The sequence below is a fragment of the Gigantopelta aegis genome, chromosome 2 (genome assembly GCF_016097555.1).
Source record: "Gigantopelta aegis isolate Gae_Host chromosome 2, Gae_host_genome, whole genome shotgun sequence".
Lineage (NCBI taxonomy): Eukaryota > Metazoa > Mollusca > Gastropoda > Neomphalida > Peltospiridae > Gigantopelta > Gigantopelta aegis.
The window spans coordinates 35,598,087-35,616,813 of NC_054700.1; the positions used below are offsets into that span (position 1 = coordinate 35,598,087).

Here is an 18,727-nt window from a genome sequence, read left to right on the forward strand (position 1 = left end):
GGCTAAACCAAAAAAATTTCCAGTGTAAGCCCTGCTAGTGTTGTGACTTACTTGACGTCTTTCACTTGAAGCTCCTGCAGTAGGCTTGTCGTGTACCACTGATCAAAGTCTATCTCGTCAAACAGGTCAAACGCAGCCAGGCCTATAGCATTATACACTGAAATAACAAAAAACGTAAAGCTATACATTGATATATGTCTAGTTCCAGCCAGTGTGCCACGAATGGTGTATCAAAGGCCATGGTATGTGCTATCCTGTCTGTGGGGCTATGCATCTAAAAGATCCTTTACAACTAATCGTAAAATGTAGCGGGTTTCCTCTTTAAGACTATATGTCAAAATTATCAAACATTTTACATCCAAGAGACGATGATTAATATATCAATGTACTCTAGTGGTTTCGTTAAACATAATAAATAATAATACACTGAAATAATTAGACATACCGTGGTGTTCTGATTTTCGGAAAACTCTTAGACTAGTGAAGTCAATGAATTTATGAACACAATTAAAAAAATTAATAAAAAATAAAAAATATATATATATATTCATCTATATATAATACAAATTTATAATTATATTACTTTTTCGACCCACAAATTTAGGTACCTAATGAAATGTTTCTGTTTTTGTTTTTGTTTACCAAAACCACAAAAATATAAGACCATAAAACAAAAAAGAAAGGATTTCACTGTATAGCACCATAAACAGAAATAATTGAACCTACAGCATTACGAATTGAACCAATCAAAGCTATAGCATAATAAACAAAAACAAAAACAGACCTACATGTATACAGGGATCGATTTTGGCCCACGGCACTACGGCTATTGCCGTAGGTGCCCTTGTTACTGGATGCGGTGCCCCGATAAATTGGACCGTGTCCACGGCCATAAGTAGCCGTGGTTGCCTTCCTTGTATGCCCTAGTGCCCTTCTCATGCCTGGTACCAACTAAATTGAACTTTGCAGCATTTGTCACTTGCCGTGTATTCGTCCATAAGAACAGAAATCCAAAGAAATTATTGCCGACTCTCAGACACGCAATTTCGATGGGCGCAGCCATATTGTTATTGTTTACAAGCCACAGATCCGAGAACAATGTGGTCGCCGAGAAGTAACTGCGCAGTCGCTCTATAAAGACTGTTCTGCGCAGGGAACCTCATCTCTCACTCGCATCAGTGAAAACTTTACAGAAAGTGGCCTTGGTGCCCTACCCTTGAAAGAAATGTTGCCCTTGGTGCCCTGCCCAGTGGCCTTGGTGCCCCAAAAATTTCCTCAAACCCAAAGCCAAAATGGCCTTGCCCTGAATTTTTTTTAATTCTACCCCTGTGTATACCATCAAGCTACGATTGCATTAATGCATTTGCAGTATGCATTAAAATTAGAACAGGCTGAAATATGTACGATTGTTTCCATTTATGCCAGGGTGTTTTTTTTATATCTCGAATGCATACTGCAAACGCAACGCAAACGCATTAATGGAATCGTAGTTTGAAAAAAACCTTAACGCGAACGCATACTGCATATGCAACGCAAACGCTTTAATGGAATCGTAGTTTGAAAAAAACTTAACGCGAAGGCATACTGCATATGCAACACAAACGCTTTAATGGAATCGTAGTTTGAAAAAAACTTAACGCGAACGCATACTGCATATGCAACGCAAACGCTTCAGTGGAATCCTAGCTTTAAACAATGAATTAAACAAAGCTATATTATTATAATTACAAACTTCCTGCTGTTACACAATTTAATCACTATCGTTTGATCAAATACATCTACCACAGGAAGTTCACGAGTTTCGTAACAATAACTAGCGAAACAAGTGTTATATTTTATTTATTACCCACCTTTTAATAATGCAACATCTGACAGTTACATCCAACATAACCCAACGCGACCAGCGGAGATATCGTCACTTTCCGAAATGACGTCATTTAGAAACTAATACACACTACCAGGTGCATATGAAATTTATACAACACACTCAGATGTTCACCAGGTGCATACGAAATTTATACAACACACTCGGACATTCAGCACGTGCATACGAAATTTATACAACACACTCAGATGTTCACCAGGTGAATACAAAATTTATACAACACACTCAGACGTTCACCAGGTGGGAGATAAATAGTGATTATTATACGAGTTTGTGTGTTGTACTGATTTTACGAAACGAGTGTCAGGATTCTAGTATTGCCCGAGTGAGAACGAGGGTAATACGTGAATCCTGACACGAGTTTCGTAAAATCAGTATGATTCGCACGCGAATGTAATAATTTCTTTATTATCCATATTATTATTTTTATGAATAACAAGTGAGGAACATGTAACACCATTTCAAACCTAACTAGAAAGAGAAGGGGAAACGACATCATTTTCCGAAATGACGTCATTTTATAAGCGATTATACAGAGCTTTGACTGGGGAGGCTGCATTTTGATATGATGTCAATTCCCAAAATTATGTTATTCATTGTGCACATGAAATCATTATGACACATGTGTGTCATACTGGTTATATTTTCCTGTATATCTTGAACCATGTGGATAATAAAATACATTATCACCTGCATCTTTCTTCAAGACAGTGGCAAAATCTTCCGGATCACATGGTGCTTGGATGAACCGAACCAACTCCAACAGGACAGGGGTGAGAGACAGTCGGAATGCTTTGAAGATGGTGAGGAATAACACCTCAGTGCAGGGCTAAAACATAAAAATTATTCTGTATTATTAAATGACAAAAAATAAATCAGGAATAAAACTAAAGTTTGTGTAAAAACACTTCAGAGGGCAGTAGATGTCTAATCTGTTGTCAGGGTTTACCCCTTTTCCAGATGATATTGGTCATAGATGGCCCATGCTTTTACATTTAGAGTTATATCCCTTCACATGGAGTTATATCATTCTCAAAAATTCTCCGAGTGGTTTTTTTACCCCCGATCCATTGTGGTATGTGCTGTCCTGTCTGTGAGAAGGTGCATATAAAAGGTCCCTTGCTGCTAATGGAACAATGCAGTTGGTTTACTCTGAAGACTACACGTCACAGATACCATGTTTGACATCCAATAGTTGACGAGTAAATCAGTGTGCTCTAGTGGTGTCGTTAAACAAAACAAAACAAAACAGACTTAACCTTTAAAGAATAATGTAAGTGTACATTATGCCATTTTAAAATAGCTGTTTTTTTCGAGAAAAAAATTATTTAATAAAAAGGTCAGACTTACCCGCAAAGAATACTTGTATGAATCTCCACCCTCATCTTGACCTACAACAAATAAACTGATATAAACATTTTTTAAAAATCATTTCACAATTTAAAAAAAAAACAAAAAAACAATTGTAATCTTGGCCTACATATATAACAAATAAATATACACAACTTCATTTTTTTGTTTGATGAAACCCACCTAAACTGGACACCGACAGGACTAAATAAAAAGTCCAGTTACGATTCGATGGTATGCAACAAGTCGGTGCGACTAATCGCATAATGAGAAGGCCGCTTTACCAATACTTACAGAAATCTTCGGGATCTGCATCCCATGTGGTGAGGTCGTCGGTTGTCAACAGGAAGTACTGAGTTACCAGTCGGCGACAGATTTCAGAAAGCGTGTCGAACGTGAAGAATTCCGTGAGGATCTTCTGTGCCTCTGTACTCACGGCACTGGACGATTCTTGAAAGAACAAATCATTATTTATCATATACACAGCTATGAAATATATAAAGTTTGTTTTGTTTAACGACACCACTAGAGCACATTGATTTATTAATCATCGGCTATTGGATGTCAAACATTTGGTAGTCTTAGAGAGGAAACCCGCTATATTTTTTCATTAGTAGCAACGGATCTTTTATATGCACCATCCCTTAAAAGTTTGATGATTACTAATGCATCTGATCGTATATGAAAATTAAATAAAATGTAATTTAACAATTGTACTTATAAACATTGGATATTAAGTGCAATTATGATAAAATATCGAAAACTGATTGAATACAAAGCTAAATAATGAAAGTTAAAGTTTGTTTTGTTTAACGACACCACATTATTACCAGTCTGTATATATCTAGACACCAATGAAACACATTATTACCAGTCTGTATATATCTAGACAACAATGAAACACAGTATTACCAATCTCTCTGTATCTAGACACCAATGAAACACAGTATTACCAATCTCTCTGTATCTAGACACCAATGAAACACAGTATTACCAATCTCTCTGTATCTAGACACCAATGAAACACAGTATTACCAATCTCTCTGTATCTAGACAACAATGAAACACAGTATTACCAATCTCTCTGTATCTAGACAACAATGAAACACAGTATTACCAATCTCTCTGTATCTAGACAACAATGAAACACAGTATTACCAATCTCTCTGTATCTAGACACCAATGAAACACAGTATTACCAATCTCTCTGTATCTAGACAACAATGAAACACAGTATTACCAATCTCTCTGTATCTAGACACCAATGAAACACAGTATTACCAACCTCTCTGTATCTAAACAACAATGAAACACAGTATTACCAATCTCTCTGTATCTAAACAACAATGAAACACAGTATTACCAATCTCTCTGTATCTAGACACCAATGAAACACAGTATTACCAATCTCTCTGTATCTAAACAACAATGAAACACAGTATTACCAATCTCTCTGTATCTAGACACCAATGAAACACAGTATTACCAATCTCTCTGTATCTAGACACCAATGAAACACAGTATTACCAATCTCTCTGTATCTAGACACCAATGAAACACAGTATTACCAATCTCTCTGTATCTAGACAACAATGAAACACAGTATTACCAATCTCTCTGTATCTAGACACCAATGAAACACAGTATTACCAACCTCTCTGTATCTAGACACCAATGAAACACAGTATTACCAATCTCTCTGTATCTAAACAACAATGAAACACAGTATTACCAATCTCTCTGTATCTACAGATAACGAAACACATTATTACCAATCTGTGTGTTCTTGGACAGTTTGTAAGTATCGCTGAATAGAATAGCCTTCATGACGTTAAAACAGTTCACTGCAAACCGCTCAAACAACAGACCTGTCAATTAGCAAGACACATCAAAATCATTCAGCAATAATATTTTTATGTCAATGTGTTAATACTGTTATGTTCGAAAAACACATCTTCATCAACTGCATAACAGTTAAGTTAAAACATGTCTTAATAAAAAATACAATAGTTGAAACAAATAAATTATGGGAGAATGATTATCAAATTGAAGGTCAAATTTTCAAAAGGAAGGAAGAATGGTTTAGGGTCAAATTAAAAAAATGAAGGAAGAAATGTTTAATCCATAATTGACATATATAGCTGTCCATGTTGACCAGTTACAATTTTGTGTTACAATTTTTACTTCAGTTGTAGGGAAAGGTCTTTATGACGTTATAACAGTTCACTGCAAACCACTCAAACAACAGTCCTGTCAATTAGCAAGACAGGCTATGCCTGTTGACCAATCCCATCTATTAATATTAACAAAAATAAGTATTATTTAAAGCTTTTGTTACACCAGTTGTGGAATACTGGGTGGAACAAGGACTTTCCCAATGTACCCATTGACGGGGATCGATCCTAAACTGATCACACGTCAAGCAAGCATTTTATCATTGGGCTATGTCCCACTCCCCAAAAATGAAATGAAAAGTATTAATCCCTTAGCTAGGTTTAATCAAATGAAAAGTAAACATGTGTTTAGCCGTTAGTATCTTAAAAATAGTATAGCAAGCAAAACTATGAATGGTAAACAGTTTTCAAACATTCAGTCTACAGATTATTACTCATCTTAAACACAAATATTAAAGCATTGTAAAATATATGTACTTAGGTACACACATGCAAAGTAAAGTTTGGCTTTGTAAATTCAGTTCTAATTGTTCGAGTTTATAACATAATGGCCAGTAGTATATAAAGAATCTACGAAGATGACACTTACCTTTTTCTGTAAAATTATATCTGACTACGAACTCTAGCGTTGTCTTTAAGAAGCTAACAAATGATGATGCATGCATTTCCAAAATATCGAGGAGCTGCAAAATATAGAACAATGTTTCCGTTAAACATTAACAAGTTCTTTGTCTCATCTACTTTAATGATGTGACATAACAAAATATTGAGAAGCTGAAAAATAGAGACCATTGTTTCAGTCAGTATCATTTCAAGAGTCATAAATCAATGACAATTAGTTATCATACTATGTCATGCATGTGTTTACAGCTTTAAAAGTGAATAAATTTTTCTGCAGTTTATAAACAAAATCTAATAATAATGATGTGAATTCTAAATTTCTTCTTGTGCTACTTTATATAGCAATAAGATTAAACGATAAAGCAATTTTCATTTTCCATGACATTCCATTATCCATCTTAAAATGACACAACTTCTACGACTAAGGCTAAAAAGGACTTTTGCAAATTCCATTATTTTCCATGTAAATGTAGTATACTAGTCCTGGAGTGGCAGTCCTCTTTATAACAGTGCAAGAAGGATCAAGTCTCCAGTAAAGAATCTCCTCGCGAGTGGCTGTCCTACAGAGGAGCCACTAAATATAGATTGATGGAATCATCCACTATTTCGCCAAATACCCATTCGATTCTGCATTGTGAAGAGATACAGCCCTAATAATGTATTACGGTTTGGTTATTTAGATTAAATGAATCTGCAACTTGTATGAACAAAAGAATTCTTCCTTAATGCATTAAATATAAACAAGAACTGACCACTTTCGTCTGTGTAACAATCACATGTTCACACTTGTCCACAATGGCATGATGACCCCATAAACTTCTTCCTGCAAAAAACAAAACAAAATTGATTAATTATATTACTGTATCTCTAGTATGACGTCATACATAACCAGATAGATTTTGTTTAATAAATCTTTTCCAAACATTTGTTATCTTGTCAAATGTTACAAATGGGTTGATAATTCAAAGATCAATAGCATAAAATTCCAGTGACAAAAACTCAAATGTTTTTAACTTAAACAAGAGGAAACATTTTAGTACAAATTTTAATCAACCATGCACTTACATTACTGTATCAATCAAAAATATCTACCAAGTGGTTTTAAAAATAATACAATTTTTTTTTTTTTTTTTTTTTTTATAATAATAACAATAATAATAATAATAATCATCTTACAGTTAACATGACCCTCACAGGATCTTAGTTTTGGTTTTCAAAAATAGGATGATAAATATACAGGTTACCACATGTAAGAAAAGACAAAAACTTCAGCGTAACGATAGTTTCGTTTCTGAACGTAAACCAGGCACTGCATTCCGGACTGCAGCGTTTCATTTTTTCGCAATGAATTCATCTATGTTCGCGCGCACTTGTGTAATTGCAAGCAATCTCGGCAATCCACGTTTAAGCAGTGTCCACTAGATGAATTTACTGCCGCGTTTCGTTTTCTCGTACGAAATTGCACCGGTGTTCGTGCGCACTTGTGCAATTGCAAGCAATCTCGGCAATCCGCGTTAAGCAGCGCCCACTAGATAAATTTACTGCCGGTTTTCGTTTCTCGTGCCGATGTTCGCACGCAGCAATATGATTTCAGAATGTCAACGTTAAAAGTAGTAGTAACAGGAATTCAATTCTAACTTTCATATAGTTGTGGTAACCTATAGGTTACCAGGCTATATTTTGTGGTAACCTGTAAATGGGTTACCAGACACAATGCTTATTTCGATGCTTGAATATATATATTGATCTAGCTTTTCCATTTAACATAAATATTACAGAAATTTGTGACGATGCAGGACCACATATAGTGGACTGGGGGAACAGAAAGAAAGAAATGTTTTACATGTATTTAACGACGCACTCAACACATTTTATTTATGATTATATGGCATTGGACATATGGTTAAGGACCACACGGACTAGAGGAACAGATGCATCCATAGTAATATAAAAGTGCCTTGTTTGTCTAACTGGAAAAGACCCTGTATTACTGCAAGACTCACCCTATTTGCTGCCAAAATAGCCAACAGCTATTTTTTATTCAATGTGGCTAAACCATTTAGTCTTTGACTAATAAATTTCCCCTAAATTAAGTACATTTTAATAAATTTGAAGGAAATACTCAGCATATTCAGAAAAAAACATTTTGTTTTCGAAACCTAGATTAGCCATTTCTAGTTAATTAATAATTAATTAGCAACTATTGTTTAATGTTTTTAAGATTGTGTAACGATTTCTGAAACACACATAGCGAATCGTGACGCGATATTGATGAACAAAATGTTACCCGATATCCGAAAATTGGCACTGCAAAATTTGTTCCACTGTGAGCCTGAATTACTGTGCCTAGATTCTTATTTTACTCAGCCCCCCACACACACACCTTATGGCCTGGACATTCTATAAACATTGAACCAGCATCGGTGGCGTCATGGCAGGCCATCGGTCTACAGGCTGGTAGGTACTGGGTTCGGATCCCAGTAGAGCCATGGGATTTTTAATCCAGATACCGACTCCAAACCCTGAGTGAGTGCTCCGCAAGGCTCAATGGGTAGGTGTAAACCACTTGCACCGACCAGTGATCCATAACTGGTTCAACAAAGGCCATGGTTTGTGCTATCCTGCCTGTGGGAAGCACAAATAAAAGATCCCTTGCTGCTAATCAGAAGAATAGCCCATGTAGTGGCGACAGCGGGTTTCCTCTCAAAATCTGTGTGGTCCTTAACCATATGTCCGACGCCATATAACCGTAAATAGAATGTATTGAGTGCATCGTTAAATAAAACATTTCTTTCTTTCTTTCTTTCTATAAACATTGATTTATTAATCATTGGCTATTGGATGTCAAACATTGGTAATTTTGATACATAGTCTGAGAGGAAACCTGCTACATGTTTCTAATAGTAGCAAGGGATCTTTTATATATGCACCATCCCACAAACAAGATAGCACATACCACGACCTTTGATATACCAATTGTGGTGCAATAGCTGGAACGAGAAATAACTCAAATAGCCCACTGATGGGGATCGATCCTAGACTGACCACACATCAAGCAAGCACCTTACCACTGGGCTACATTCCGCCGCCCCATGCTATAAACGATGACAGATTACGGTAACTTACTGCAGTCTAGCATGGCTTCCAGATGTGGAAATAAGGAGCGGAGAAAACTAACAGAGTCCGGGTGGGTCTCGAGATCTCGGAATCCATATCCAATCTGCTTTCTCAGAACTAGAAAACAACACAAACAAAACTAAACACTGGCAGCAGGGTGCAGCCATAATAACTTGGCACCTATAGTCCTTCCCAGCCTTTTAACATTAACATTGTTTTTCAAAATAATTTCATTTCCATTCGACAAAAAAAAAAAGTAGAAGTGTTTTGCAAATAACAAAAAAGCACTATTTTTGTGTGCAATTTAAAACACAATTGGTTCAGCAATAATGATGTTTACTGCTGAGAAGAACTAGAAGGAATTGGTACCAAAAGACTTCTGAATGTTAATACAATTTTTTTTAAAGGTTTAATATGGCTAAGTTTGGTTTATTCAGACTAGACTAAATAAACATTTAAATACATGTACTTTATTATCATAAAGTTTGTTAACTAGGCCTCAATAAAAATACAAGGCTCAATTTGTGAGCTTCTAACAAATTATTAAAAAAACCAATATACAGGTTTTGAGACAAAATATATCTATAAAAGACCCATTTCTTAAAATGAATCAAACTAGATTGGCTTTCCATATTCTTGTAGTTTGTATGATATGATACATTTACATGATTTTCATGACTCAATGAAATTAAAATTATTTTATATAAGTGATAAGTTTAAAGACTATGTAAAAAACTTGGATCCGTTTCTTTTTTCATGAATACTTAAAGTGACCTCAAACTAATGACATTTTCCCACTGGATCAATGGACTGGTCAGAAAATGCCACAGGTCAGATTAAGTTGAAACGAAAAACTAGTTTACTTTTTAGTACAAGGCTGCAGCGATCGAGTGCTGTGCTCATCCCTTCGTCGTGGACTGAAGCCAGCTGCAAGAAGTGTGCCAAATTGCTGTTCCAGAGATTCAGTATAAAACCAAACACTTCATGGGTTAACTGAAAGTAAACACAAAGTACAACACTTCATGGGTTAACTGAAAGTAAACACAAAGTACAACACCTCATGGGTTAACTGAAAGTAAACACAAAGTAAAACACCTCATGGGTTAACTGAAAGTAAATACAAAGTAAAACACCTCATGGGTTAACTGAAATTAGACATAAAGTAAAACACCTCATGAGTTAACTCAAAGTAAACACAAAGTAAAACACTATTTGGGTTAACTGAAATTAAACAGTATGGCCCCTGTGATCTCCAATGTTAACTGAAAGTAAACAGTATGACCCTTATGCAGACCTGTCAACCCTCCCGGATTCTGCGGGAGTCTCCCGGTATTTGATCAAATCTCCTTTAACCTGTGCGGGAGAGAATTTCTCCTGTTAAATGACATTTTTGTAAGCATAAAAAAAAATCGATCCTCTTTTGTCAAAATAACATAAGGGAAGTAACTCTGCTTTTTTTTCTCATTCGGAAAATGTCGACTACTTTCGGTTTCTGAGAATGTAACAGGCCGAATTATCTTGACTGTTTAACCTTTGCCAAAGTGAGAATTGAGGAATAGCCTATTTATATTGTTAAAAAAGCACATGGAGTTTATAAAATGACGTGTTATTATAATGTTTGTTGTCATCGTAATGGCTACGAAGCGTGTTGCCGCTAATTCAACAGGCTGTGTATTGACATTCAGTGTTGCCAAAAAACCCACAAAAAAACTATCCAATTTAGTTCTAATAACACCTCTGAATTGTAAAATGTCTTCCCACTGGATTACATAATGCAACTATGACGAATCTGAACTGCCAGACTCCGAGTTGACGACGATACACACGATGCATGTTAAAATCACATGTCACAGCAAGACAACGAAAAGACCAATTAGCTGTATAAACATACTTGTGTCAGTTAATTTTGTATGTTTGTGCAGTAAAATGTTGGTTATAAGGGTACACTTCAAGAAATTATTTTTGTACAATTAAAAAATGTTGTGTTTGACATTGACATAAAGTTACTCACGGAAATGGGTATAATTCCAGTATATTTCACACGATGTCCGTAACGAGGGTTTACTTATGATTAATGAAAATACAATGTTTATTGCATCATTATAATGATTTTAAATAAGTACCACGCCACTGTTCCTCATTATAGTAAAAACTGAATATTAATTTATAAGATTTATATAAATTTGTCTTTGGTACTTAGGTACACTAACCACAAATGATAATGTAACGCAACCTGTAAGGCTTAAGTGTAATACCGTAAATGTACTAATTAAATGTTTTATTTCTTGTTCATGTTCTTAACATTTTTGGATAAAATATATATATATTTTTTTAAATATGTATTAAATCATAATAAATTAAAAAATTTTAATGCCAAGATCTAAGGTTAAGAAATATATATGACATTATATAGTATTCATATAACTTTTAATGTTTTTTTTAAATCTTGCAATTTTGGGTTAAATTGTGTGAATTTAAAAAATCTCCTGCTTTTTGACAAAATCTCCTGCTTTTTCAACACACACCTCCTGCTTTCTCTTGACTAAAGGTTGACAGGTCTGCCCTTATGATCTTCAAAGTTAACTGAAAGTAAACAGGATGGCCCCTATGATCTCCAAAGTTAACTGAAAGAATGAATAGAGAGGCAGTACATACTTTTTCTCAGGTGAATGCTCTACCACTGGACTGTAGACCTTTCGTCTTAACCACACACTTACACTTTCAAAGACTTTTTTGTCCGAAGGAAGACGTCTAGACGCTAACGTCTTTGTGACATGGTGCAGCACGAGTAGCGCCCTCTCCTGGATCAGCTGGTCATCGCATCGAACAGCCTCGAGCATTGTGGGTATTAACTCGGGCCAGTTCCGTGGGCAGTCCACCCGGGCAACCTTGGCAACGAGCACGGCCACTTGAAGAGCCACCTGTGAAATACAAGAATAAAACAAGATTAAAACTGACACAAGATGTCATACACAATTAGATTAAGATTGATGTGGAGTAGTGTTGTTAGAGAGTGTTCCCACTGGCAGTAGCTAGGGGGAATATCCCTTGTTACCTCAGATGGTAGAGCAATGTGAGTCCATGAATCAAATACCCTCAGTGGAGGTTTTTTTTTTTTTTACAGAATGATGCAATATGTCATACACTATTATTTTTAAATTAATATTGATACATGACGTGGTACACTATTAGTTTAAATAAGATTCATACAAGATACGATACACACATTATACTTTAGGTATAGTATAAGATGTGATGCACTATTACAAGTCTGAACTCATGCTTACAAAACTTTAAAGGCCCAACTCAAAATGTAAACAAAGCCTCCAGGCTTGAAATAAATATTATTTTCTTGGTTGACACTTTATTAAAGCCTTGAGTCACAATTTTAAAGTTTTACAAGAACGAGTCCAGGTGATAAGTTAATAAAATACTTGTGGCACAGGTTCATTGAAGTTTGACAGCAACTGCTTTCTTATAGCACTCTTCTCTTCCTCAGACATAGCACTGAAACATAAAACAGACCATCAAACATCATACCTGGAGAAAAATTGCAATCGGAAATGTCTAATTAAGCCCTTTGTATAATTTGGCTTATTTAATTAAAAAACCAACATGATAACAAGAAAAACTGTCCCTCAGCAACTTAAACAATACTGCTATATAGACATAGACATACATGTATGTACATGTTCTTAAAAAAAGTTAAGTTTGTTTTGTTTAACAACACCACTAGAGCACACTGACTTATTAATCATCAGCTATTGGATGTCAAACATTTGGTAATTTTGACTCGAAGTCTTCAGAGGAAACTTGCTATATTTTTCCATTAGCAGCAAGGGATCTTTTATATGCACCATCCCACAGACAGGAAAGCACACTGTGACACCAGATGTTTATGGCCGGAATCTATCCCAATGAACATAACAATAGATGCATATTCCCAATAATGCAGGGCCTTCCCAAGCTCATAATATTATATTCTAACAAATTTTAGTAAGCACAAGCTGCACAGGGCTCGAAATACACAAAGTAAAATATGTTCTGCTGTATTTTTTTTAAAGTTGCTGGTCAAAAGAAATATGTCTTGCTAAGAAAAAAGCATATGTCCTGCTACAAATAAGACAATACAGGGTGAGGGGAGGATTTGGAACAGTGGGGGGGGGGGGGATTAAAAACATGTTCCCTCTAAACACATTCAAGTGCCCTTTTTCTCTCTTTTAATGTTTTTGCTATTGGTATGCCCTTTTGATGAGTTGGTCATTGTGTCCTTTTCCCATTAGTCCCCACCACCAAAATATTTCCTGGATACACCCAAACCCCGTCCAGATTACCAACACTACAGTTCATATACTAACTTAGGTGCTGTCTTTCTCCAGTATCTCTCCACGCCATTCTTACAGTACAAGGCAGCAAGCCAACGGACATTCACATCTATCTCGTGTTTGCAGAAAATTGTCTGAAACAAAGTGAAAGTCAATTATGTGTTTAACAACACCACTAGAGCACATTGATTGTTAAATATTTGAAATACATGCATAGACGGAGCAAATAGTTTCTTCAAAAATGGAAGAAGGAAGAAAGTAATGTTTTATTCAGTAATGCAATATCCATTTAAAAATAAAAGCTAAAGTAATCTTTAAAAAAATATCTTTATACTATACCTAGAAATAAAGTTTTTTTATTTAGTCACAATTGACACACATGCGCCACCCTACCCCAACCTCACCACCCCACCCCCCAACCCAAAAAATAGAAAAAAGTGCCTTGTATGTCTAACTACAACTGATCCCAGGTTTTTGGGGGTTTTTTTTACCACCACCATCTTTCTAGGTTCAGCCCTAGAAAACCCCCCAACAAAAACAACTTACAGCCAAGATGGAATAGAAACCTGGTTGTGTTTCCCAGTGATGTAATTGCTGTTCTGCTGGTTTCAGGACATCTGCCTGTTGGCTGCACGCTTTAGAAAGGGTGTCAAGTACCACTGGACCCGCCCTGTTTGGGTCCATCACGGAATACTCAAGTTCGTCGGTTATGTAAATTCTTAAAATATCGACACTGTCACACTGGCTCGCAGACCGCCGGCGTTTATATCACAATAACTCGGAAACATAACAAAATTATAACGTTTTAAATCAACATAACAAAATAAGAACGTTTTAAATCAATGTATCAAAATTATAACGTTTTAAATCAACAGTCCATATTCTGTGATCTGTCTCTAAAGAGGTGGTCGTACAAAATGTTGTTCAGAGGCCGTAGCTACAAAATAATGTCTAAAAACAAAACAACAACAACATGCATGTAGATTTTAATGGGCGCAGACATCTTTATTAAGGTTGCCTCGCACTAAAAACAGAGACTTCCGGGTCATAGTTCGACGTGTTCCATAACTGAATCTGGTGGCATGTTTAGGAGGACGGATGCTCGAAAACTATTGATTGGTACCACTGTGTTCTGTCATTTCACATACAATTAACGAGAGGCCCAAAAACCAGTCTAGCGAGCTATCGCGAACGCTCGCCCTCCTGAACATGCATAAGGTCGTTTAGCCCTAATACAAATAATAAATGTTTTTGACCAGGCTATGATACAGGGGCGAAACGACCTAAAAAAAGAAGAAAGAAATGTTTTATTTAACGACGCACTCAACACATTTTATTTACGGTTATATGGCGTCAGACATATGGTTAAGGACCACACAGATTTTGAGAGGAAACCCGCTGTCGCCACTTCATGGGCTACCCTTTCGATTAGCAGCAAGGGATCTTTTATTTGCGCTTCCCACAGGCAGGATAGCACAAACCATGGCCTTTGTTGAACCAGTTATGGATCACTGGTCGGTGCAAGTGGTTTACACCTACCCATTGAGCCTTGCAGAGCACTCATTCAGAGTTTGGAGTCAGTATCTGGATTAAAAATCCCATGCCTCGACTGGGATCCGAACCCAGTACCTACCAGCCTATTGACTGATGGCCTAACCACGACGCCACCGAGGCCGGTAAACGACCTAAAGTGCCTTGAATACATAATCCGGGGTGAAACAGCTGGGGAAACAGGAGTCGAGTATTGAAGAAATTAATCCATTCCATGAAATTTATATAAAGTTTCCAGCGCTATGGAGATCTTTTTTCTTTCTTTTTTAATCCATCCATCCGTCTGTCCAACCATCCATCCATCCATCCATCCATCCATCCATCCATCCATCCATCTATCCATCTATCCATCCATCCATCCATCCATCCATCCATCTATCCATCTATCTATCCAAAATCACCCACCCAAAGGCCATCCATTCATCCATCCATTTATCTATATATCTATATCCTAGCTATTATTGACGCTTGGGGGGAGGTTTGGAGGGGGATTGTAAACATTTTTAAATTAATATATAATAAAATTATAACTGTCGAAAAAATTAGGAGCCCCCCCCCCCCCCCCCCCCCCCCCCCCCTCCCCCCCCCCCCCCCCCCCCCCCCCCCCCCCCCCCCCCCCCCCCCCGATCTGCCTCTGGATAATGTTCCTTTATTTAAAAGGGAAAACGGGATTAAATCATTGCCGTAGAATAAGTGATACTGACATCATTAAATAATGTTATATTCCACATTCTATTATGTTGTTATAAATAAGATTATGATTTAAACCTACGTCAGATCCCATACCCATACTATAAATTCGGCTCTAAATGTTTGTCATGAAAACGTCAGTCAGTCTGCCTTTTAATTCTCAATTCGAAAATCACTGGGTGGAGACGGTAACCTCCATACCTCTCCTGCTTAACTCGTCCATGCTTGTACGAGCATGTGGTGTCCTGGGCACACACCTCAGCTATCTGGGCTATCTGTCCAGGACAGTGAGTTAGTGGTTAGTTGTTAGTGGTTAGTGAGAGAAAGAGAGAGAAGAGGGTGTAGTAGTCTTACACCTACCCACCGAGTCGTTGAAACTCGCTCTGGGTTGAAGCTGGTACCGAACTGCGAACCCTGTACCTACCAGTCTTATGTCCGATGGCTTAACCACGACACCACCGAGGCCGGCGTAACTGTTCAAATGCCTGCAGAACACCGACTTCGTGTTGATATTATACAAGTGGCAATGCACTACTTACACAGTTGTTATCAGTCAGTATTATTATAACAAGAATGAGGATCTATTTCCTAAACCAGACTATATTAACTGCTGCAATAATTAGTTGAATTGAGTAAGTTTATTAACGTGCCTCTACAAATATAACCGGCCTCAGTGGCGTCGAGGTTAGGCCATCGGTCCACAGGCTGGTAGGTACTGGGTTCGGATCCCAGTCGAGGCATGGGATTTTTAATCCAGATACCGACTTCAAACGCTGAGTGAGTGCTCCGCAAGGCTCAATGGGTAGGTGTAATGAATGAATGAATGAATGTTTAACGACACCCCAGCACGAAGAATACATCGGCTATTGGGTGTCAAACTATGGTAATGCAAATAAATAAAGTGATGATCAACATCAATATAAAAATTCAAGGTTTAAACAAAAACAGTGTAAAGAACAGTGTAAAGAACTGTGCAAAAACACAAATATCACAGAATTTTACGGATAATGAATTTTACTCAAAACTTCAATTTTGTGCTGTATTGGCCATTCTCAAAGAGAATGTCACACCCCTGCACCACGGTGAGGTTACAGTACGCGCAGGGGCAATGGGTAGGTGTAAACCACTTGCACCGACCAGTGATCCATAACTGGTTCAACAAAGGCCATGGTTTGTGCTATCCTGACTGTCGGAAGCGCAAATAAAAGATCCCTTGCTGCTAATCGGAAAGAGTAACCCATGAAGTGGCGACAGCGGGTTTGCTCTCAAAATCTGTGTGGTCCTTAACCATATGTCTGACACCATATAACCGTATTTAAAATGTGTTGAGTGCGTCGTTAAATAAAACATTTCCTTTTTTTGGATTAAAAATCCCATGCCTCGATTGGGATCCGAACCCAGTACCTACCAGCCTGTAGACCGATGGCCTAACCACGACGCCACTGAGGCCGGTTATATTTGTAGATAGAGGCACGTTAATAAACTTACTCAATTCAACTAATTATTGCAGCAGTTAATATGGTCCGGTTTAGGAAATAGATCCTCATTCTTCTTATAATAATACTGACTAATAACAACTGTGTAAGTAGTGCATTGCCACTTGTATAATATCAACACGAAGTCGGTGTTCTGCCATCAGGGTAGCAACAGGCATTTGGACAGTTACACCGGCCTCGGTGGTGTCGTGGTTAAGCCATCGGACATAAGACTGGTAGGTACAGGGTTCGCAGTTCGGTACCAGCTTCAACCCAGAGCGAGTTTCAACGACTCAGTGGGTAGGTGTAAGACTACTACACACTCTTCTCTCTCTCTCTCACTAACCACTAACAACTAACCACTAACTCACTGTCCTGGACAGACAGCCCAGATAGCTGAGGTGTGTGCCCAGGACAGCATGCTTGAACCTTAATTGGATATAAGCACGAATTGAACAAACTAAATTGAAATGAATGGACAGTTACAACGCTCTCTTTATGTCCGTCTTAAGTCCTGCGTCTATTCAAACCTAATCCTGATGTTTCAGTCAATTCAGTCAATCTAATTAAAATTAGCTCCACTATTACATGTGGATCTAAAGACAGCCAGTTGGAGCTCATGTCCACCAATCAAAACCTTACTTGCAGAATCCTGCCAGTGATTTAAAACTAACAACACTGCGTAGTCCCCAATGTCCAGGTAACATTTCGTCTGTAAATAATAATTTAAATATTGACCAATCACACTTCGCCTTTTATAACGTTATTTGGGAGCATACAAATTCTAAAAATATCGGGCGAGTCTATTTTAGTGGCCGCAGTACAGCGAACCATACCAATACGTACGGGGTGGGTTATCAGTCTTCAATTTTACATTAAAAATTATTTATTTATTTATAAAATAAAAAAAAACTCAATCAGTCTTCAGTTTTACATTACAAATTATTTATTTTATAAAATAAAACATGTTTTAAGGCATTCGTAATTCACACGAAACATGTCGTATACCCTCAGGATAATTCGGAATGTTTTCAAATTATTTTTAAATCACTGGCAGGATTCTGCAAGTAAGGTTTTGATTGGTGGACATGAGCTCCAACTGGCTGTCTTTAGATCCAGATGTTTGCGTAAAGTGTGGGTTTTAGGGTCAAATTTAATTTTCTTCTTTTTGTTCAATGTATTTTCTGGGAAAGCATAACTCGCCCCCCCCCCCCCCCCCCCAAGTTAAAAACTGCGTTGGCCAGTCTAGACACCTCACCCTGCATAAATTCCTGAACACGCACGGGTACCCTATAATTCCCCATGTAAATTAATTTTACAGGGATGCACAGAGAAAAAAACCCGTACAGAAGCTAAACCAATGATAGATGTCACCACCCCCTCCCCCCATTTGATAAATTCTGGAACAGCCCTATATAGCAAACACAGATTACACAAAGTTAGCTAGCTTTGTATCGCGGCTGGCGATTCAAAAATGTGTCGGTTTTGATTTAGTTATTACCTGGCGATAAGGTGGCAGCTGATTAAATCAGTTTACAT

The 18,727-nt window shown here is 37.2% G+C and overlaps 1 protein-coding gene across 2 annotated transcripts in view; it reads right to left on the bottom strand.

Annotated features, from left to right (window-relative positions):
* LOC121377962 (importin-11-like) overlaps positions 1-14,454 on the bottom strand; it is a 43,289-nt gene extending 28,835 nt beyond the window's left edge. For both annotated transcript variants that reach the window (XM_041506065.1, XM_041506060.1), the window contains exons 1-13: positions 14,019-14,454; positions 13,506-13,606; positions 12,582-12,654; positions 11,865-12,068; positions 10,011-10,140; positions 9,157-9,264; positions 6,783-6,853; positions 5,999-6,092; positions 5,008-5,103; positions 3,530-3,685; positions 3,236-3,276; positions 2,576-2,714; positions 52-157 (exon numbers count right to left, since the gene is read on the bottom strand). In XM_041506065.1, the coding sequence (XP_041361999.1) occupies positions 52-157; positions 2,576-2,714; positions 3,236-3,276; positions 3,530-3,685; positions 5,008-5,103; positions 5,999-6,092; positions 6,783-6,853; positions 9,157-9,264; positions 10,011-10,140; positions 11,865-12,068; positions 12,582-12,654; positions 13,506-13,606; positions 14,019-14,156 (1,457 nt within the window). In that variant the 5' untranslated portion in view covers positions 14,157-14,454. The remainder of the gene's footprint in view (positions 1-51; positions 158-2,575; positions 2,715-3,235; positions 3,277-3,529; positions 3,686-5,007; positions 5,104-5,998; positions 6,093-6,782; positions 6,854-9,156; positions 9,265-10,010; positions 10,141-11,864; positions 12,069-12,581; positions 12,655-13,505; positions 13,607-14,018) is intronic.
* Positions 14,455-18,727: the final 4,273 nt, after the last annotated feature.